Source organism: Adiantum capillus-veneris, chromosome 5 (assembly GCF_014529385.1).
Source record: "Adiantum capillus-veneris isolate H3 chromosome 5, ASM1452938v2, whole genome shotgun sequence".
Lineage (NCBI taxonomy): Eukaryota > Viridiplantae > Streptophyta > Polypodiopsida > Polypodiales > Pteridaceae > Adiantum > Adiantum capillus-veneris.
The window spans coordinates 61,701,496-61,724,802 of NC_140935.1; the positions used below are offsets into that span (position 1 = coordinate 61,701,496).

At 45.4% G+C, this 23,307-nt stretch overlaps 1 protein-coding gene across 1 annotated transcript in view; it reads left to right on the forward strand.

Annotated features, from left to right (window-relative positions):
- The window catches only part of LOC147457403 (uncharacterized), a 65,200-nt gene that overhangs the window by 28,196 nt on the left and 13,697 nt on the right, over window positions 1-23,307 (forward strand). Inside the window, exons 2-6 of the mRNA XM_086512282.1 lie at window positions 9,157-9,224; window positions 10,102-10,159; window positions 10,234-10,344; window positions 10,421-10,558; window positions 19,065-19,134. Of these exons, the coding sequence (XP_086368408.1) occupies window positions 9,157-9,224; window positions 10,102-10,159; window positions 10,234-10,344; window positions 10,421-10,558; window positions 19,065-19,134 (445 nt within the window). The remainder of the gene's footprint in view (window positions 1-9,156; window positions 9,225-10,101; window positions 10,160-10,233; window positions 10,345-10,420; window positions 10,559-19,064; window positions 19,135-23,307) is intronic.

Here is a 23,307-nt window from a genome sequence, read left to right on the forward strand (position 1 = left end):
TGCAAGCAAAAGTTCTCAAGGACAACCATAAGCTTCTGTGGATCCTCTAAAGTGTGTGCTAGAGGCACTACATCATCCGCATATAATAAAAGCACGATTACCGCATGGCAAATAGTGACCTCTTCAATGCCTTCTTCTTGCATAAAGTCAAATACCATTTGTTCCAATTGATCGATGCATAGACCAAAGAGAGTTGGTGACAATGGACATCCTTGGTTAACCGCAATAATGCTTGCAATTTTTTTTGAAATTCCTCTTTCCATGCACAATTGATACATCACTTTCTCATAAATTTGAGAAACCGCAAGCATAAATTCACTTTGCACTTGAAGTTCTTCCATCCTTCTTTACAAATTGTTACGTGGAATCATATCACAGGCTTTCTTAAAGTCCACAAAGCAACAATACAATCGCTTGCCTTTCAATCGACTTCCTCCATGAGAACACGAAGAGTGACAAGATGATCAATGATGCTATGGCGTCGACGAAAACCGGCTTGTCCTTTTGCACGCTTGCCATTCTCTTCAGCCCAATTAATCAATTTTATCTCCATTATGCACCCAAACAACGTTGCCATAAGAGACCCAATCATTATAGTCCGATAGGTATTTTACATTCTTTACATTCCGTGCTTTATGCAAAGGTTTGACCCAATTAGTACTCCAATCACAAGGCATACCATGTTGAAGTGCAAAGTTGAAAATATCATAGATCCATTCATGTGTAAAATTTCCTGTCCATTTAATCATTTTCGGCTTGAGACCTTGAAGATCTCCTGCTTTGCGAGTGGCCAACTTTTCGAGCCCACTGCACACATTCTTAATAGTAAAAAGAGAGGGCAGATATAGAATCGCCCTCCACGGGGCAAGGAATAATAAATTGTTATGCAAAAACCTTACCTCACATCAAGAAACAAGCTTCAATCTAAGCTTCAAAAGAGAAAGGTAGACATGCCATCTAATCTCCTAAAGATCTGCGTCTCCCACGAACCAATGGATGCAAACAAATGGCGCGTCCTTCTATTAAGATGGGCTGAAACAAAAGCCTGTATACTCAACCTATGCGAAGTAGGTACAGTATGGGATGATTTTGCATAACTTCAAACTTTACATACCATATGATGGGGTCTCTCTTTCTTATTTTTTCTTAGCAGCTCTACAATTACGAGCTATTACAGTGTCATTCAATCAAGTTACGAATGGCGAAAGGCTTAGTTTAATTGACATTTATCAATCCACATTTATGTAATAAAAGAAATGAACCTACGACAATAATGAAACGACGTTGCAATCGACCCTTTCAATTCAAAATCATCTGCACACATTCTTAATAGTAAAAAGAGAGGGCATACATACGAGTGGACCATAAAATGCCACCTTTCCAGCATTTGGTTGCTCATATAGTTGCCTACAATGTGTGTACATATCCACAAGACTTAACTTACCAAAACTCTCAACACGCTTATCCCTCAAGTTTCTCCAAAATCTTCCACATGCGTATGCCTTTTCTTGGACTTGAAAAAATTGATGCTTTACTTCCCATCTTCTTCTCTTCCTTTGAATGACTGCCTTGTATGCAAATGACTTCAATAGTTTTCTTTGTCTATATTTGGATCAAGCTTTATCAAGCATAGCTGAAGTCACCAGAGTATCAAAAAGCCAGAGCTTTGTTAGCGGTTCCTGAAACTGAACCTGCGAACACATCCTCTCCAGTCCTCCCAAGGCTGCATATGCTCTTGTTAGTCTAGTTTCTGATGCTCTCCTCAGTGAAAATACTGGTCCACCGAAAACCACCCCAAGGTAGGTATATGTATCTGTGTACACAGTTTCCTGGCCATACGTAAATGTGGGTGCTGACCTCCTGACCCAATGTAGTGTGGTGTTGAACACTTTAACCTTGGTTTTCCAAGGTTGACAGACAATCCACTGTCACGAGCAGATGTATGCAAAGCATCTAAATGACGTTGGATCCCTTCTGGAGAGTTAGAAATCAACACAATATCATCAGCATATAGTAACAACGGGATCCATGTCCCTGCTAGCTGAGCCCTCTGTCTCCCTGACGTTCTACATAGTCTGGAAACTCATCTACATACATCCCAAAAAGAGTCAAAGATAGGGGGCATCCCTGCTTCACGCCAATAGTAGAGTCGACCATGTCAGACATTCCCTCCTTAGTGTGTACCCATCGCGTCACTATCGTGTATAAAGCCATAATACCCCATATGAGCTCTATAGGCACACCCATGTCCTGTAGTCTGTGTATAAGTGTGGCTCTCGGCACTGAGTCAAAAGATTTGCGGAAATCCACAAAGCTACAATAGATCCTCTTGCCATGGTGTCTACCCTCCTCAATAATAGCTGTGAGTGTTAGAATTTGGTCAAGAGTGGAGAAACCTCTCGTGAATCGTGCTTGCCCTGGTGCTCGTATGCCCTCTCGCTCTGCCCATCTACTCAGCTCCTGCTCAAGAACAGATGCATACAGCCTAGCCAGTGTGTGACCAACCATGATGGTGCGATAATCCCGGGAATCATGGGATCTCCTGACTTGAAAATACTAAATAGGCACAATCGTAGACATACTCCAAGTCCCAGGAAAGCCTTCATACATGGCTCGATTAAACATCATAGCCAGAAGCTCTGCAAGGATATCTTTGGCATGGATGAAGTGCTCTGCTACCAAACCATCATGATCATGTGCTCTCCTTGTCTTCATCCTGTCAATGGCTTTCCTTCCTCTCGACAGTAAAGAAAGTACATGTTTGAGGGCATGTCTCTACTGGGTCCGGCAAAGGTGGTTGCCCTGATGCTGTGTAGAGAGATGTGGCATATCTCCCCCATGTCTCTGTGGAGGTGATTGTTGGTGGTGGCAAATGCTTGTATGCTTCGCCTGAGTCTTGACTCATAAATAGCTGATATAGATCCCGCTCTAGCTGTGATAGATAAGCCCTTTTCTTGCGTCGCACTAGGCGGCTGTCACGTGCACATGGCTTTGTGTGCCACGTGGACATACTTCATCGACTTATAGAGCCAGTTTTCTCCTTCTTCCTAGATAGGGATCTCTAGAATCCTAGGAAGATTAGTACTGGCATTTTGTGAGCCTGTTCGCAGGACTTGCATGTCCGGACAAGTCCATTGGATTAGGTTTTCCAATTTGGAACCCTCTTGCATAAATCGTTTGTATACGCGTTTTGATAGATATTATTACGCTACGGTGGGCATCTGGCATGACAAGCATGTAGTTCTAGGTTAGAGGAATCCAACGAGCCATTCCCTGCATCGATCGGATTCCCGGGTGGGCGGATGTGCGACAATTGCACCCAGATTTGGACCCCTTGGATCTATTTTTAATAAATCATTTTTATGATTTATTTGTTTTGAAAACCTGGTGGACAGTTGCCCTACCTCAACCTAAATCAATTCATAAGGCCTATGTCTCACCTATAAAGGGAGCATGAGTGCTCCCATCTGAAGACAAGTTGTAGAAGGAAGTTGTAGAAGATTGTGCAAGCGCTAGCAGCAAACTACAGATCGGCCTAGCGTTTCACATCAGATCAGCCCTGGCATTTTTGGCAAGAAGTCCCAGCGCTTGCAGATTTCAGCCCTGCGCCAGCCTTAGCCTTGCAGATTAGCCAGCGTTTTCAGTTTTCAGCCCATTCCGTCGCGAAGGATGCGAGATCTGCTAACGCTGCCTATTCCCGTTGCGGTCCGGTACTTCGGCAGCCCATCGAGCCTCACCTTGGCCATTCCTTCACCGGCATCGAGAGCTCACATTGCTGCCCATCATTGCTGCCATCGAGATCTGCGTTTTCAGCCCTGCTCTATGCGAGAGATCTGCTGCGTTTTTTGTCGCAGATCTGCGTTTTTGCAGCCATCATTCGCCCCTTCATTCCGCTCAAATCGGGAGTGCAAATCAGCCCCAAATCTACCCTTGGTGGCCATCCGCAATCCCACATCGAGAAGGATCCAAAGGTGCATCAAATCAGCCCCGGAGGTGCCTCTTCCCAAGGAGTTACCGCGGTGACTTATCATCGTCAAGTTAGTAGAGTCTGCATTGAGGTATTGCATTGTGTATACATTCCATTTACGCAATTTAAAGCAAATACCACATCGGTAACGGTGTGGGGGACCCCTTGAGAGGGTTGGTTGGGACCCCATCGGGTGTCGCTCTCTTCTTCTCTCTCTTTCTCTCTCCCTCTACACATCTCTACTGCACTCTCTCAACCCCTCTCTTCAGGGGACCATAAAAGGAACATTCATTGAAGCACAAAGTATTCACTAATGCAAGGAAAGAAGGAAAGGATTTTTGTGGAAGTGTAAAACTAGATCTTCACCATTTCAATTCCGCTGCACCTGACATTGGTATTAGAGCTTTGAAAATTTTGCACTAATCTGCTAATCTTTGGAGAAAAAAAATTCTCGTGTTTGAGTGTGTTGTAGCGTTTCACACAAGGACGCTTTTCTCACTCAAGGAACTGCAGGACCTGCCATTGCGCGTAGGACCGTGCACCTTGAGCGTAGGAAATGCAAACATTGTATACCAGGGGTTATAGTTGTGGTGCGCCTGCGAGAGGGTAGTTGATTTGGTGTGTGTGCTCGACCACCTCAACATAAAGAAATTATAGCATGGATATTTGCAGTCATAACTTCTTCGACATGACAGATCGCATCACTAAAGACATGCATTGGAAACGTGAAGATGTTGATTGCAAGTATCAGGAGTTGTTAGCAGCCTATGACGACAAAGGAAGGCGCCATCCAGATCAGCCTATTAGCTTTGGAGTCTTGGCATTGTTTGAAGAAGCTTCTCTCTCATTTGCTTGGAGAATTCCATCACTCCATAGGAGGCATTGCATCATTATCAATCTGTACACATCTTTGGCAGCACATCGGGTCCACACCATCTCCAGCTTCTTAGCAATGGGTAGCCAACAATCCAGAGCCAAAGGGTTCCAATCCAAGGCCACCACCGCAGGAGTTTGCTCTCTACACTCCTCATCATACCAATTGTTCTAAGGCATGCTCCCAGATCATCTCCGTGTAGGCTAGCTCTAGGGGTATGGCTCCGATGTTGCATAATGGAGCGTCTCTTTGTCAATATCTGAGTGAGTTCATCTAGTGGCCATCCCGGCTCCTGAGCTGCCTGTATATCGCATCCATATACACAGAATCCGTCTCCCTCACGAAGGTATACCGAGTGTCCGTGGGGACCTCTCCTAATGGAGCTGTGCTGGATTGAACGTAAGAGTGAAAGACAAGATAGCATGATCAACTGCTACTCCAACTTGCTTGGTGCCCACCATGAAATCCTGAAAGAATGGAATGAGACCTGGCTGGGCCATAACATAATCCACTATACTAGCACCATGTCTGTCACAAGACGGGCACCACGTGCCAATAGAAAAGAACAGACTGAATAGACTTTTAGCACTTCAATAACAACTGGACTGAAATAGAGACGACACGCGACACGGAGTGGCGGAATTCCACCCCGGAGAGTATTGGCCCCAAATCTTGGCGGTATTTCTTTATATTGTATCAACACTACAAGTTGGTACTCCAAACTCCGGTGGGTCGGGACCCGAAGTGTCACAAACTAGTGACGTGGCAGCCATCAGATACACACACACACCCTCTCTCTGGCCAGCTCCCGGAAATGGCGGAGATCTGCTGACGTGGCATGGCATGTACGGACCTATGAATTGCAGTGCTGATCTGCTGGCGTGGGTGAGTGTACGGACACCCGCTTTTTGCGCTGACTGTACGGCAACTGTACAGACTGCTTTTTCTACGCAAAGGCTGGCAGAATTTACGCAAGCTGAAAATTGGCTGTTTTTGAAGCTTTTGGGGCTATTTGCTTTATTTTTCAAGCAAATAGCCCCATAATTGACAGCTTTTGGGGCTCTGTGTTTAGCATCCCTTGTAAACCTTTATAAGCGTGGGCAGGGCTCCCGCTCTTCAGAGCATCTGGACGTAGAGTCTGAGAGTGAGACCCCCCACTCCCTTGTACTTTGAGCACAAATTTAATACAAAAAGAAATACCAAAAGGGGCGCCAGTCTTTGGGGCCAATATCTCTAGGCACGGAACTCCGCCGGGCCGTGTCGAATTAATTGTGACCTGCGAACTGTTTTGAAGTGAATCTCTGCTGTGTCGCGGTAGAATCTTGACTTGGACTGTCCAAGTTTGTTACAGTGGTATCAGAGCACGATCGATTTGTCTTCTGCCGGGAAATCCGATCCTTTTTCTAGCGACACTTATGGATTCAGACAGAGATCAGTTGACGTCTTCTACATCGGGGGATGCGGGAAGAGATCACGAAGAAGATTCTCACAAGGAGTATGACTCGCCTCGGCCTACTCAGGCGGAGATTGAAGAGATGAAGCGTCGACAATTGGTTGACGATGCGACAAAGATGATCATCAACATTGTGAAGGATCCCAACTTTGCAAAATTTTTGACGCAGACGTCCTTCAACGAAGTGCACTCAATGGCGGAAAGCCATAGAACCACCCCTCAAATAGGCACTCAAGAAACCTCCTACTCCGAGGATGTTTACAGAGCAAGAATTAGAAGAGGTGGTTGATACTCGGATTAACTAGCTTTTTGACGCAACCAATAAAGCCAAAAAGCACGGCAAAAAACAGAAGAAAGGAACTGACTTCTCGGGTTATTGGGGTCGTCAATCTGCTTTTGCCTCGGCAAGAAAGCAGAAAAAGCATGTTAGATTTGAAGGAGTATCCAATTCTTCTTCTTCTTCTTCTTCTGACAGTTCTTCTAGCTCTTCTGACTCGAGCGAAGAAGACACAAAAGGGAAAAAGCAAAGCAAAAAGCAAAGCTTCAAAAAGAGCAAGAAAAAGGCAAAGAAGCCTTAGTTTCGCCCAGTTTCTGACAGCTCTACAGAGGACTCATCTTCAGATAGTTCAGACTCCGATGATCACAGATTTTATGTAAAGAAGAAGAATTTTTATAAAGCCAACCAGTATGACTTTTTGGAGGATAAAAGCAAGAAAGTTCGAGAATTTAAAGAAGGTGGACAGTCAATTAAATTTGACACTTTTTCTGGATTCCGAGATGCTTCGAGGGCTTTGGCCTTCATACAGCAGTTTGATATAGCTTTCTCTGGAGGACATTACTCAGAGCACTCCAAGATTCAGAGGGCTACCTCTGACTTCAAGCGAAATGCTCGAGCATGGTGGTCCACTCTTCTATTGAACAAGAAAGCGCCACTTGAATGGCTGAAATTTAAAAGGCTTTTTATTTCTTCTTGGTTGACTCGGGAGTACGAACGTGACATACGAACTGCTTGGAACCATCTCCGGATGACCAAGAAAGATACTTTGGACGCATATTGCGAGAGATTTTGGAGCTCTTTTCTACCCGCTTCTTCATTTAAGAAGACCTCGTTTGAAGAACAGATTGAGCGGTTTACCTTGGGACTTCCTACGGAGATCCAAGATCACTGCTTAGAGCGAAAGTCAGATTCTATTCAAGAACTGATGAGTCATGCGAAACGTGGCTTTGCCATTCACTCAGGCAGTTTGACCCATAGTCACATGGGGACAGGGACGGGTCTCGGGGACGTGACGTGTCTTGGGGACGGGGACGTGGCAAAGCAGGGGACGCGGGACGAGCCAAGGGACGTGTGTTAAAAAAAACTTGTTCTATACTAGACAATACTAAGAGCACAAGATTGCAAAGAAAAAGTGGGTTTTGCACTCATAAATACGACATGCGGTAGGAACGCGGCGAGCATGCGCCGCACATGTTGACGTGATGATCAATCATCATACTTAGAGGGAAGAAATTAGTGATGTACAAGTGAAGAGTGGATTAGTAGAGTCTAGTGGTCAAGATTGACATATAGCTCAAGACTCTGAAAGCCCTAGAAAAAGGGTGTGGGGTCCCCTGCTTGCGTCTCCTTGCATGTGTCACCGGGGACCCGCATCCCGGGACATGTCTCCTCTGCGTCCCATGTGAGGGACCCCTTTGCGTCGCGTCCCCCCGTCCTGTCCTGCATCCCCGCATCCCCCATTCCGTCCCTACCAAAAAGGGCCACGTCCTCGGGTCTCCTGTTTCTATGGTTTGACCTACCCCACAGATGAGATCATGACGCAGAAAACAGAATAGACTTCCAAAAATGAAAGGAGAAAGAAGAAGAGTCCCCAAAGATCAGAAAGATAAGGATGCACAACCCCGGCTCACTCCTCGGGAGAGAGCCAACTACATTAAAGAGGGGAAGTGTTTTGGATGCGGGGAACAAGGACACATCTCCGCAAGTGCCCTAAAAAGGCACAGAAAGATCAAGATGAAATTGGTACTTGTGGGAGCAGCATTGGAGCTGTATTGCAATAGGAGGGACATGTTATTGCCATTAGATTGCTTTCATAGGCAGAAAGAGTTTCTCAAATTTATCAGGAGGAGATTTTGGTAGTCATTCATGCTTTGAGATCATGGGAGCATTACGTGTGGGTGCAGATTTTACAGTCATGATCTGTATTCTCTCACTGAGACAAAGCTGTTCGAATGACAGATGAGAGGGGTACATGATGTGCTAGGAAAGGAGAATACAGTTGTAGATGCTTTATCATATGAGCCTCAAATGGCAGGAGTGTTGGCTCATAATTAGTTGGATGAGATGAGACATCAACTGCTGTATGCAGGCACAGAGGTATTGAAGCGACTTTGAAGAAGTAGTCTTATTCTGTTGGCCTCAACGAAAGTCGGATGTGAGATTTTTGTTTGAGGTTGTATGATTCGTCAAAAAGTCAGATATGATCAACATAAAGCATCAGTGCTACTTCTACTATTGCCTATCCCAGGTAGTACATGGGACAGTAGTGCTATGGTTGCTGATGTTGTTAGTCCTTTTTCCTTTGGATCTCCCTAGAACAAAGGGTGGGCATGATGGTATCTGGAAACAACAGCATAAAGGAAAGGAAAGGGAGCGGGAATCCAGTTTATCCATGCCCTGAGACATGCCTGAATGGGAGTGAGATAATGCTAATAGACATACTGTAGCTTCACCTAATTGATATCCATACAAATAGTGGTCTGTCAACTGATAACGAATCTATGTATTAGGGATCTTTCAGCTTTTTAGTTTTTTAAAATTGGAGATCTGGAACTGATTTGCCATTCTGCTGGTTCTTCTTACAGGTAATAACTGGGAACCACATCAAGGGGAGGAATATCACCCAGATAGACACAGATCTTTACCATCAAAGGTGAAATCTTTCCAACTTTGATAGCTAATCGTGTTCTACCTTCCAAGGTGTTACTGCTCTTAATGAGGATTATTCCAGCTGAACACTTGTGTTCTTGTACAGTTGCAATGACTTATGTCTTCATTCCCAAAGTACACGAGAAAAAGATTGTGATGATCCGCAAGTGGCGGCATCAAACGCCATATGTTTAATGTGCTTCTCTTTCAAGCCTCTAGCATTCCTCATCATGGGTTTACAACGTACAACATATGAAAAAGTTATAACTGCAGCCTGTGAAGAGTCTCCTGTGTATTTATATATACAATCTGCTAATAGGTGGTTACATGTCAGAAAGTGGAGTATAATCTCCATGTAAACATACAAGGTTGGTTTGGTGCCATAGTGCATCACGCAGGCACTGTAATAATATATAGATTTTCTTTGCATGGTTAGCAGCCTGTCCTAGAGAGTAGTACAAAGAGTGTTGTACAGGTTATCTTTCATGATTGGTTGCACTGCATGTCTAGGGGCAGAATGCCGTTACACAGCTTGGTCTTGCTCTATGTGGCACCCGACGGGGGTGCATATTCTTCCTGGTTCTGGGTGCCAATCAGTGTTTCCTGATTGAATTGAGTTTATTTTGGCACAAGCTTTTTCCTACAACTGTCGACATTGCATATTTTGGTGACATAAACACACACTGTCCCTACCATAACACTTGATTTCAAAATAAAGTTAGTCATGCTTGTCAGTTAATCAATAAGTACTGCAAAGTAGTCGTTACCATTTTTGTGTCTGAATTTGTTTTGTTTCATTTGATTTCTTAAAATGTACAGAGTTCATCTATGTTTGGTTTTCTGTCAATGAGAGTATTCACCCTGTGAACTTTGCTGTGCAGAGATGCTTTGCTTCAAGAAATTGAAGCCCTTGCCTTTAGGCATCCACAGAGCATGTTGGTAATAAAAGCTATTTGTCGGCCTGTCTCTACGCCCTTGTATTTTAGGGACAATTCTCATTCCCCTTTTTGCAGGTTGAATCTTGGAAATCAGAAGTTGATGGCTACAGTAGCGAAATTTTGGTTGCAACAGTCGAGCATCGTAGCAATATAAAAGTGGAGAAGAAGAAGTACAGGCTTTTGCTGGTGAGATATTGCGCACAATGTATGCTATTAAGTAACGATCAACGTTGATATTGACATGTGTCTCTGTTTTGAATAGAGTTTTGGGCAGCATGGTAGGGAGCTGATCACAAGTGAAGTTGCTTTGAGGCTTCTCAGAATTCTGGTTGGTGAAAAAGAACCTGCCGTTTTTAACAATGTGAAAATCAGGATGCTGCTGCAAAAGCTGATTATAAAGGTAACTCTAGTTTCTCAATGGTTTACAAGAGGCAATATTTTGCGAGAAAAGATGTTAAAGACCAGAATTTGAGTATAGTAATGATCGTCTGAAGAAATGTTGTACTTTAAAGTGATCAAAATGATTAAATCACAATGCAAGTGTGCAACATCCTTGTAAATACAGGCACACGCGAAAGAGAGGAAAAAAGATCACGATTTACGTGTGCTAGAGGCCAAAAAACTGGTGGATGAGACAAAACAATGTGAAACTGTCTGTCCTCTCGACATCATGAAACTGCAACTATATCTAAAGCTCCCCCCACTTTGTGGGGGACCAGACACTTCCCTACAGTTAGTCATGACAGCCCACAACCAGAGTCGCTTTGGCCATTTCCTCTTGGATGAATATGGGCACAAAGAGGGAGATTATCTGGCTCCTATATCTTTGTAGTGGTCACATCTGCATAAAAAGTGTCCCTTAGTCTCCTCGTATCAGATGATCCTGGTATGCTTGTAACACAGAAAATTTCCTGGATCGTGTCTGATGCTAAAGTATGGAAGATCGTGACTCATAACATTAGTTTTACCAAGGTTCATTGTAATTTCTCACTCTGTGCAGAGGCTGTAGCATTTGAAGTTGCTGCTGTAGCCCTGCCTGTGACTCACAAATCAGGATCTGCACTTCTGTAATGATAACTCTTTCTTGCGTCTCCACTGCACTGGATATGATTTGGTACCTTATATATGCAGAGTCTGAAGAGAGTCAGATACAATGGGTAGGCATACTTCACACCTATGATGGCAACTATCGCTATTGGATACCCAAGCACCATGCTGTCATACAGTGCAAAAGGCCCCCAACCATCTGACTCGACCTACCAACGTTTTGTATAATTTATGAATTGCTTTGTTCACCTGAGGGTACTCCATGTGATGGTAATCTTTGGGAGTGTCTTGAGGGACCATGCAACAAGGTTTGTTGACACTACAAAGCAACAGTGTAGGCAAAAACCTCTGTCTTTTGCAGCGCTTTGGTCCAAGGTAGGTGTCCGGGTGAATGGGGGCCCTTCATCGACAGTGATATCTTTCAAAATAATAAATATTTTTTAACCCTCCCAAAATTTCAGAGGTCTCTCTAAAACTTTTCAGAGGACCTTGAAACTAGGGTATCTTGCATAGGTACACAAGTCATGGCACTCATTAACACTTGTGGAGGTCAAAATCTTGATAATAATCCCTTACCAGAATTCCGAATGACATCATCCTTTTCAGCATCCAGTTTGAAGATAGAATAACACATGTCTGTCAATAAGAATAACACCACAAATCAGTAACTTAAAAAGCGACCATAAATGTAGGTTGAAAGATAGGTTCACTTTTCTTTAATCACTGAAACGTGTTCAGTGCAACTATGCCTCCATTGCAGCTGAAGTGCTCATTGCTTCACACTACCCTATATATCGTGGCCTGTGTTATGCAGAACGGTGATTAATGAGACGAAAATCAGTGTAGCACAAAGCCAATCTCTTGTACTGTTCTACTCAAAGAACGTCCCTTTGAGAGAGAGACTGAGAGGTGAAGGTGTTCCATGGGGGAGAAATGAAATGTTATTTAACGTCTTCAAAAGGCCATAATGACCTATGAGACCCGAAAGTTACAAAGTGGTGGATCTGATACAAAGTCAGAGTAACAAAATAACCTAACAACAGTACAAAACAAAGATATCTACTATGGGGGCCTAAGTTGGTCGATGTGAGCCAAGCATAAAACTAAGCGGGAAAATTTGGGTGGATTGTTGGGATGGCTGAATCACAAGAGATCTAGCATCGGTCGTTGGCGAATCTCATCAATTTCCTCCATGGTTAGTAGTTTGACCGGGCGTCGTGCATGCCTGGCCAGCGTGCTCCGAATTTTCTGTCGTAGAACCCGTCGATGTTGTGTAGTTCTTCGTAGTCGTGGGCGCCTGGATTTCCCTAGTTCAATCGCTCGGTCAATCAGTGTGCCTCTGGTGTGAGACGAGGGGGAGCTCTGTTGTGGGAGTGGCTCTTGCGGCTGTCCCGTGTCTGCTTTGAAGAAGTCTGTGATCCGTCTTTGAGACTGGCTAGCCTCGCCATTCATCAGGCTATCTCTGTGTCTGCGCAGCTCGAGTAAGAACAAACCCAGACATCTCTGATCTTCGTATCCCATGACTCTTGAGAGTGGTTCCAAACCCTCTCTGAACAGGCAGTGGAAGCGACCTCGTATCTCGTAGTAGACGGGGCAGCGGCATGTATAGTGTAGCTCTGTCTCAGGTTCCGTGTTACACAAGGGGCATGTCCTGTCCTCTGCTGGTACTCCGCTGTACCTCCCAGTCTCAATCCGCAACTGGTGAGAAGATGTGCATAATTGGCCAATAGCACAGCGTATCCCATAAGACAAGTGGGTATCCATGTATCTGGGTCTCGCCACAAAACCATCTTCCGTAAGCTGGAGAAGGTGGTCTCTGTAGAAAGCCATCTTCGTGCCCAATTCCTGTGCTAGTTGTATCCATGTCCTCCTGGTGTCTAGCTGGGTTAGGTCTTGGCGGATGAGCTTGGTGATCTCTGACTGTGTAAGAGTGAGAGATGGTGCATCCAGTGAGTACTGGAATGGTGGCAGCCTGTCTATGCTGAACCCATGTGCCCGAAACCATGATGTCATCTCCCCATACCAACATGTTGTATCTCCTTGTATGGCTAAATTGTCGAGAGGATTCAAGTGCTATGCGAGCATATCTGTCTCTAGGAAGTTCCCATGTGCGGTTTATGAAGGAGACTGATCTGGTGAGCGCCTCCACCACAAGTGGGGAGGCCGCTAGCTCTGCTCGGATAATGGCACGTGGTACTGATGCCTTGGCTCTGATGAGCCGCGAGATCATAGAGACGAGAGGTTTCTCCATGTTCCCCCATCCGTCTGAGCGACCCGGCCTCGCGTGGTGATCCAGTGAAGGTCCCCATATCTCGGTTCCATAGAGCGGTGCTAAAGCCACCCAGGTGTCAAAGAGCCAGAGCTTCGTGCGGGGCTCCTGAAACTGAACCTGCGAACACATCCTCTCCAATCTACCCAATGCTGCGTGGGCTCTAGTAAGTCTGGTCTCTGCTGCTCTTCTGAGTGAGAATGTAGGTCCGCTAAAAACCACTCCAAGGTAAGTGTAAGCGTCTATGTACTCCACAGTCTCCTGGCCGTATGTGAATGTAGGTGCTGACCTCCTGATCCACTGTGGGGTGGTGTTAAACACCATAACCTTGGTTTTACCCAGGTTGACGGACAAACCACTTTCGTGTGTAAACGTGTGCAAAGCATCCAATTGACGTTGCATTCCCTTTGGGGATTCGGAGATCAACACTATGTCATCAGCATATAACAAAAGTGGAATCCATGTCCATGCCAACTGAGCACCTTTATCCCCATCGCTGTCAATGTAGTCAGAAACCTCATCCACATACATACCGAAAAGGGTAGGAGAGAGCGGGCAGCCCTGCTTCACCCCAATAGTGGAGTGAACCGGTGTAGAAAGTCCCTCTGGGGTGCGTACATGCCCTACTACTGATCTGTACAATGCCATGATTCCCCAAATGAGTTCTGTGGGTACTCCCATTTCCTGTAATCTGCACATCAGTCTAGCTCTGGGTACCGTGTCGAAAGCTTTGCGGAAGTCCACAAAGCTACAATAGATCCGTCTCCTATGAGATCTGCCTTCCTCGATGATGGCCCTGAGTGTTAGGATATGGTCAAGAGTGGAGAAGCCTCTCCTGAATCCTGCCTGCCCAGTTGCACGTATTCCTTCCCTCTCTGCCCATCTACTCAGCTGTTGCTCAAGAATGGATGCATACAACCGTGCCAGTGTGTGCCCAATCATAATAGTGCGATAATTCCCAGGCTCCATGGGGTCTCCTGATTTGAAGATAGGTACGATCGTAGATAAGCTCCAAGTGTCCGGTAGGCCCTCACACATGGCCCGGTTAAACATAACTGCTAGGAGCTTTGCTAGTAGGTCTTTGGCATGCATGAAATGCTCAGCGACTAGGCCATCATGATCATATGCTCTCCCAGTCTTCATCCTGTCAATAGCTTTCTTCACCATCTCAGCGGTGAAAAAGCCACATGCATGTGGGCATGGATTGGGGGGGTTGGGGAGGGGCGGCTGTCCAGGTACTGTGTACAAAGATGATGCGTACTGACCCCATATCTCTGTGGAGGAAATAGCCGGGGGGGGGGGGATTGCTCATGAAAGAGCCGCCACGCCTCACGCAAGTCTTGACTCAAGAATAGCTGATATAAATCCTGCTCGAGTCGAGCCAAAAAAGCCCTCTTCTTTCGCCGCACCAAGCGTCGGAAGTCAATCTGTGACTGTCTGTGAGTGACGTCCCCCAACAGCACCTCCCTCTGAAGTCTGGCTCTAGTTTGGCGGCACTCCTCGTCATACCAGCTGTTCTGAGGCATGCTCCCCGATCGGCGGCTCTGCTCAGGTTGGGTGTGTGGGTAGGCTTCTGCTGCTGCCTCATGTAGTGTCTGTGTCAGTATAGTAGTTAGCTCCTCCAGAGGTCGCCCCGGGTTCTCAATGCATAGGCGTCTGTAGATTCCGTCCATGTATACAGAATCCGTCTCCCGTGTGAATGTGTAGCGAGTAGGGGCTACTACTCGTGGCCTGTGTGCTACATTGAACTGGAAGGAGATGGTCATTGACACCAGAGCATGATCCACTGCCACCCCGACCGGTCTGGGCCCAACCGAGAGATCATGGATACTGGAGATGAGATTCGGCTGTGCCATGACATAGTCCACTGTGCTGGCTCCATGTCTGTGTGGGAAGCATGTAAATCCTCCCGCTGCAGGAAATCTCTGTAGGCCGTTCAAGATGGCCAATCCATGTGCAGTGCCCATGTCTATCAGGTGTCGCCCATACTCAGTATATTCCATATCGTGTGATATTCTAGAAAGGCCCGTCTCTTCAACATCTAGTTCTCTTTAGCATCTCCTCTGAAGTATCATAAAACACTGCCTGGTGATGGGCAGTCCTAGCATTGAAGTCCCCTAGGATGATAATGTCACCGTCCCTAGAGAACTCCCATATGTCATCATCCAAAATAGAGAAAGGGGACTGTCCTCTGGGTGATGCATAAACTGATGTACTCGGGGGAAAGTAGCAAATAGCTACATAGAGGTATCTGCCTATCTCTGCTTTCAGTCTCACCCACATGTACCTAGCTTGCTCGTCCCTGCGGGCTATATGTATCAGTGGCTGCAGATCCTCTCCAAATAACACTGCCACTCCTCCCGAGCCCCGCCCTCTGTGCTCTGAGCGTGTCTCCTGTCTATGTTCTGTCTCCACCTGTATCCGCTGATGTGAGGCATGGATTGCCCAGGGGCCTGGTGTGTCTCAGAGTAAAAGATGATGTCTCTTCCAGTAAAGCTATCCTCAAAAGCCCCCACATCAAGACGCATAGATCCATTGCAGTTCCAGGCAGCTACTTTGAGTGTGGTCCCATAAGTCTCGCACCGTCATGTGAAGCGTCGCTCTAGTATCACCACTTTCCCGTCTCGGTAAAAAGCGATCTTGCCTTTTCCCCTTGCAGCTCTAATCTCCGGCATTACTTCCTGCATATGAGCAATCTGCGAGAGGGTGAGATCATCCCCGAGAAAGATGCCAGTCTCTTTGAGAGTTGGTCTTTTCTTCAAGAATGACTTCTTTGCTTCCATGGAGGGAAAACGGAGGATGAGTGCTCTTTCTTTTGAGGTTTCTCCATTGCTTCCATTTTTCTTTATGTTGCCCACTCTCCATGCCCTTGTGTGCGTCGGCTCAGGAATCCCCATCAAGGTTGTGAGTTCTTTTACTTCTTTGTCCACATTGCCTTTGTCTTTAAGACCGCAAATTCTCACATGTAAAGCGCGCACCCTTCTCCTCTGCTCCTCCTCTAGTGTCTGATTGATGATGTTGTTGGGTGTGGACGTGGGCGTTATCTCCTTGCCTTTTCCTTTCTTGGCCACCTTGATCCATTTCTCGGCTTCGTCCGCCTTCTGTTGAGTTTTGGTAAGAACATCCACCCAAGAAGTCGTCATTTCTTTGTGCTGCTCTTCTCCCTCTTTGATGGCCCGTACTTGTTCCTTGATCGTGTTGATTTCGTCGATTACTGAGGGTTGCATTTCGCCCTCTTCCAGTGTGTTTCTTGATCGTGCTTCAGCGAGATCTTTCTTGAGTGATGCGATCTCTTTCTCTTGGGCCGTCACTCGGTCTTCCAGCGTGCTTATCTTGCTCTCTCGGATCAGCACGCGTCCTTCGAGTATGTTTATTGTGCCCCAGAGATTGCGGTTCAACTTGGTACGGTCTCCGTCATTTCCTCTTTGCATTTTTGAATGGCATCCTCCAGGGGGTCGGCTTTATCGTTCATCTTCCTCATGTTTGATCGCCGTCCGCAAGGGAGTTAGATGACGTGTGCACCCACCCTAGCAGCGGGTGCGGTAGCTGAGCGAGTGGGGGGGTCGTCCGCAAGGGGGTCACTAGGTGTGCGTGTGCACCCACATTAGCGACGGGTGCGGCGGGTGGTGGTGCGTGAGGCGGTAGGGGCCCGGGGGGGGGGGGGGGGGGGGGGGGGGGGGGGTTTAAGGTATGGTAGAGAGAGTTGGGGAGGGGGCGGGGTGGGGTTCAAAAAAAAATAAAAAATAAATGACTTCCTACGCGTAGAAGGTCATCCTACGTTTAAAAGAGAAGAAAAGGGGCATGCTACGCGTAGTAGAGGCGGAGACATGCTACGCGTAGAGGAAAAAAGGGGGGGGGCGTCCGGCTGGGCTGCAGGAGCGCGGGGGCTTCCGATGGGAGCTGCGCGCAGGAGCGTGGGTGCAGAGGCAGCGGGCGGGGGGCGAGGGGTGCAGAGCGCGCGAGCCTGCAGCGGGAGCAGGGGCAGCCAGCAGGCGTGAGGGGGGTGCGCGAGCAGAGGCAGCGGGCGGAGGCAGGGGGGCGGGGGCAGGGCGCGCGAGCCTGCAACGGGAGCAGGGGCAGCCAGCGAGAGAGAGAGTAGGGGGCGGGGGGGTGCAGAGCGCACGAGCAGGAGCAAGGAGGGGTGCAGAGCAGCAGAGAGAGAGAGAGAGAGAGAGAGAGAGAGAGAGAGAGAGAGAGAGAGAGAGAGAGAGAGAGAGAGAGAGAGAGAGAGAGAGAGACGAGACGATGACAGCATGATGGGGTCCAACCCCTCTCTAGGGGCCGCACTCCATTAACAGACTCATTGCATAACTGATTCATTTTAAACGATATTACCTGATACGTGTGCAATGGTGTACCTTTTATTATGACTTAAAACGAAAGATGCACTTCGAGGTCTGGTCGTGTAATCATACAACAGATAGTACTTCATGCTCATACAGTGTAGTACTTTCAATGATTGATTGAAATGGAAAGATGCACTTGGAAATCCAGTTATCAGCTTCAGTATGTGCCAATTCTTATTCTTGGGAATGTTTTTGTGATGCTAAATTCTCCTCTTCTTGTTCTTGTCCTCCTCCTCCGCTTGAACTCCGACAAACTCTTTTGATGTGGGCTCCTCTCGGACTAAGTATGGGTAGGGGGGATGCTGTAGTATTTTGTTAATACTATCTACACTTAGATGAATCTAGGATAAGCCAGATTCACCTTTAAAGGAGAGTGCAAGTTATAGACTCATGGTAATCATTCACAAGACAATATAACCATCAGCTCCATCATGCATAATGGAGCTGATGGTTACATTGTCTTCTAAATGACTATCATGAGACTTACACTTTCCTTTACAGGGAATCTGGACTTTTCCTGGGTGGTGACCCCTCCCCTTACATACGTGAAGAGAGGTGCTGCTTGACCTCATATTGCCCCCATGCTTCAGAAAAAAATAGGGCTAGACCTGTAAGCCGTATGGGTGCCCTCATAAACTAGCCTCAATCTGGCCTCTCGAATACCAACCTGGGCACATGCACACTAAGCCAGCAGTACGCACCGACAACAAGGCAAAACCACTCTCCCCACAATCTGCCCCTAGGAGTACTGAAGCACTAGCAGCTCTGTTTAGAGAGGTGCTAAACTTAACATTTCCTTCAACCACTCAAAAGTAGTAGTTTTCTTTGTCCCTGTCTAAAGGGAACCTCTTCTTGGTCAATTCATGCACGGGAGATGCTGTCACAAAGTGCTCCTCCTACATGGCATGGGTGTACCGTCTGGATGAGGAGAGCATTGGCATAGTTGAAGCTGGACTGGAGCAAAGGACCCAAGTCACATTCCCTTTGATATGCGGCGAGATTATGCTTTTTTCTTTGTCCCTTCAAAAGAGTTTGATTTACTTATGCAACACGCTTCTTTTTCTGCACAAGAGGTGGATTTGTCTGACATAAGCATGATGGAAGACATTTTAAGACATTGTAACAAGTAATCTTTTTCTTGTCAGTGGTTTATAAAAAATACTACCTTATATGTTTTTCAAGTCATTCACCATGAGGAAATGCATTATTTACTACAAAGGATTTTCTTGTCCCTATAAATGTAGATAATACCCTTGGAGAACTATAATGGACGCAAGATAGTGGAGAATGGACACTTGTGCGAGCGGAAAAATGGTAATTTAGTAATATACCATTGTTTTGTAGATTGATTATAATTCTAGTTTTGTAATTGGACAGTGTAGTGTCTTGATACGCTTTAAGTGCCAACCAAGCTAACACCAAGCTTTTTAGATGCTGCACATATTATAGTTAGGTAATAAAATGAAAAGACTGATACTTTTTGTCCATGCCAATCGAATATTATATTAAGGTTTTCATGATAAGCTTTAATTATAATTTTACCAAAACTTATGGTTGTGGTAAATCGAAAGCTTGTTAAAATTGAAAGCTATTTTCTAACAATTTTCTTTAAGTATTTTGCGCTAAAAGATTCATGATACGATTTAACTAGAATATCATCAAAGTATAAATTTTTTATTTCAAGAGTTAATAAAATGCCTATAACTTCTAGAAGGAATCGTATTTCACATGACAATGGACCTCCATTAATAATTATGAAGTTTGAAAGGGTAAAATTTTCTTTCCTACCCTAAATTATAAAGCGAAAAAATTAAAATTCTGACAGGGAGGCAAGTTTTGGTCTTTCAAAAATGTGTTCAAAAATTTAATGTTGTATTACTGCAAAGCGATGATCCAAAGTTGATCTTTAGAGTAAAACTGATATTTTTTGGCTCCAATCTAGAGTATATCTTGTAAGTCAAGTCCCATTTTTAAAACTATCATCCATAACATTTCTCTCTTTGATCACAGATGTTTAACATCTTTAATGAGAATTGCATTTGAACTATGTATCCTATTAATATGAACTGGAGGATTGATCATCTCTATTCAAGGTTGTAGTGCTTGTTTTGCGAGCTGCCAATGCTTGCAGTGTATTGTACATAAAGTTTTATTACATATTGTGACTAGATGTAATCAGGGAGACCCGCTTTAGACATTTTGTGGAACTGAAATTTATTCAGGAGGAGGTTGCAATAGGTGAACATTATTGAAGGGTACCATTGATAATTGATGGCAATTTGTCCCTCCTGAGCATGGGCAAAGAATGTCTCACAACTGGTGTAATGTTTAAGTAGATGAGTGCATTTATGATTGAGATGCATTTTCAATAGATTTCAATTTAGCTCTGATGATGTTAGTGGGGATACTTGTGCATTTAGTTAATACTATTCATGATCCTTTGGGATTACTACCATGAGTGTATAATTAGTATTTTCTTTTTTAAATGTGAATTTGGTCTTTCATGGATTTATCTAGGCACATGTATAGCTAGATTGTCGGTACATGTATATACTTATCACATGGAGCGGGAACTGGAATCGAGAATGAGATCGGAAGGCTATCTAAGACGGAAACAACTTGCTTTTGCAACGGAATGGATTAGAAACTGCTTATATTCTGTATGTAACCTTCAGAATTCATCAAGAAACAGCACAAAGTAGACAAGAAACATGTGACTTTTTCGATTTTCCCCAAAACAGAGTCCCTTGTGACTATTGCTGAATATGCATGGGCCTATGCCAGAGAGAGGCTTCCTCATCCTCCGAACCTCTAAAACACTAGGTGTAATGGGAGGGCACTATGTACCAACTGAAAACAACAGACTGGAACATACTCTTAGCACTTCAAAACAACTAAACTGAAAAAGAGAGAGATAGAATCCACACGAGGGACACGGAGTGGCGGAGCTCCACTCCCAGAAGGGACTTGCCCTAAACCTTGGCGCCTCCTTTCAGTATTTTTTCATATTGCTTCCACAAAGTACAAGCTTTGGGAACTCTGCTTTGCTTCTCCACATGGTACAATGCAAGAGAAAGAGAGCCCATAGGGCATATTTAAAGGCCCTTGGCCTATCCAAAAGCATCTTACATGAAAACGCTAGTTCTAAAAGCATCTGGGTAAAAAGCAAGCACCCTTCTTTATTTTAGGGTTTACCCCCCTCAACCAATGATCTGTAAGTTGGTTGGGTTAGGCTTTTTAATGCTAACCCCTTTTGTCTTTTAGCCCCCTCGGCCATCTTCAGTAAGTTGGTTTTGCTTCTTCTTCTTCTGCTGCTAGGGTTTAAGTCCCTTGGCTGAGATCTGCTGGTTGGCTAGGGTTAGTCTTAGGCATGGGGATGGGGACGGGGACGGGTCTCGGGGACGGGGATGTGGCAAAGCAGAGGACGGGGGACGGGCCAGGGGACGCGTGTTAAAAAAAACTTGTTCTATACTAGACAACACTAAGAGCACAAGTTTGCAAAGAAAAAGTGGGTTTTGCACTCATAAATACCAAAATATGACATGCGGTAAGAACGCGGCGAGCATGCGCCACACATGTTGACGTGATGATCAATCATCATACTCAGAGGGAAGAAATCAGTGATGTACAAGTGAAGAGTGGATTAGTAGAGTCTAGTTGGCAACATTGACATATAGCTCAAGACTTTGAAAGCCCTAGAAAAAGGTGTGGGGTCCCTTGCTCGCGTCCCCCTTGCATGTGTCATCGGGGACCCGCGTCCCGGGATGCGTCCCCTCTACGTCCCATGTGAGGGACTCCTTTGCGTCGCGTTCCCCCGTCCCGTCCCGCGTCCTCGCATCCCCCTTTCCGTCCCCTACCAAAAAGGGCCACGTCCCCGGGTCCCTTGTTTCTATGGTCTTAGGGAGTCGTAACCTCCTTGGTCTTCGGTGATTGACACGTCAACAATTTGTGACACCCCCTCGTCTTGGAAGAAGATAATCGTCTGCGATTATATCTGCAAAACAACTCAAGTTAGATAACAAAATATCCCAGAGTCATTCAATTTTCTCATTCCATATCGGAGCTCTTGATATTTTGGAGTAGGCTGTGGTGATCTTTAAAGGGGTGTCTCGAATGCACTAAAGTTACATACTCGGGCAATCTCATCCAATTAGGAATATATCGAATTGTTGACACATCACGATGCAATACAAATGCATGTTACAGGAAAAAAAAAACAAAGGGCGTCGAGATGAACGCTCCTCCCAGACTGCCGACCTTAGGCATGAAGATATTCAATGACTACCTCATTACTCCCTTGGAAAATAACCTAAAAAGGTCCGAGCCATGATATACAGAGGAATGCTACAACCAAACTCCCCAGACCATAGCCTGTGTGGCTCGGAGGCTCCAAGTACAATCAAACGCTCCCCAGTCCACTGTCTGCGTTGTTCAAAGGTTTTCAGCTTACAACTTAACGCTCTTCAGACCACCAATTTGCATCGTTCAGAGGTTCTACAACTAACATGAACACTCCTTCTAGGAAAGCCTGAGCTGAAGATATTCAGACATTAACAAGCACCGATTTTCTCTTCAGTACTCCTCTCAAGAAAGCTCGAGCCATGAGTAAATCACAAATCATTGACACTAGCATCAAAACTAGAATCAAGCAATCTCCAATTGGCACCAAAAAAAGTTCAAAGCATATCAATTTGATTTCAAACAAATTCCAATTTCTCAAGCAAAATTTCAAGCACAAGTTTTTCCTCGTTACAAAAGAGTGGATGTCGAGCTCCATGCTCCCAAATGCTTCCAGATGCATGTTCCTCGCTTCTATCACCTTGTCACGTGACACATCCCAACCCTATGTGTCCGTGGACAAGCTACACCATAGCAGGGTTCCCGTCAGCCAAGTCAAGTTTAGATTAGCAGTGATCTGGCACTTTTGTGAGTCTATTCGAAGACCGTGCATGCCCAGTCACTTAGCATAGATGCATATCCTCCGGTTGCACACAGCATGATCATCGGAATTCCCATCAGAATCCATTAGCATCAGTTAAAGGAATTTTCCAGTGCATTTAGCCTATTTTCCTATTTATTGGTATTTTCACTTATTATTTTTAAGTGACTTTCCAACAAAAGTAGGTAGGGCAATTTTGCTAAGTTAAAATATAAGCAAACCCAAGTTAGCACTTTCTGGCAGAAGAGGCAGTAGGAGCTTCCCGCTCAACAGGCAACTTCTCAGCAGTACCCCCCCTCAGCATCAGATCCATCGCCATCACCATCCCTCCCTTGGCGTTTTCACAGATCATCCATCGCTTGAAGTCCTTCCACTTTCTGGCGATAATTCCTTTGCAGAATCAGCCCCAATACCTAGCGTTTTGGGATTTCAGCCCTTAGCAAAAACGCTAGCCTCACCAGTGTTAGAAAAAAACCGGGGTCCAGTGTATTTTAACTGGTTGAAATCCTAAAATCCCGATTAGATTTTGAGCTTGCCTTGAAGAAAAC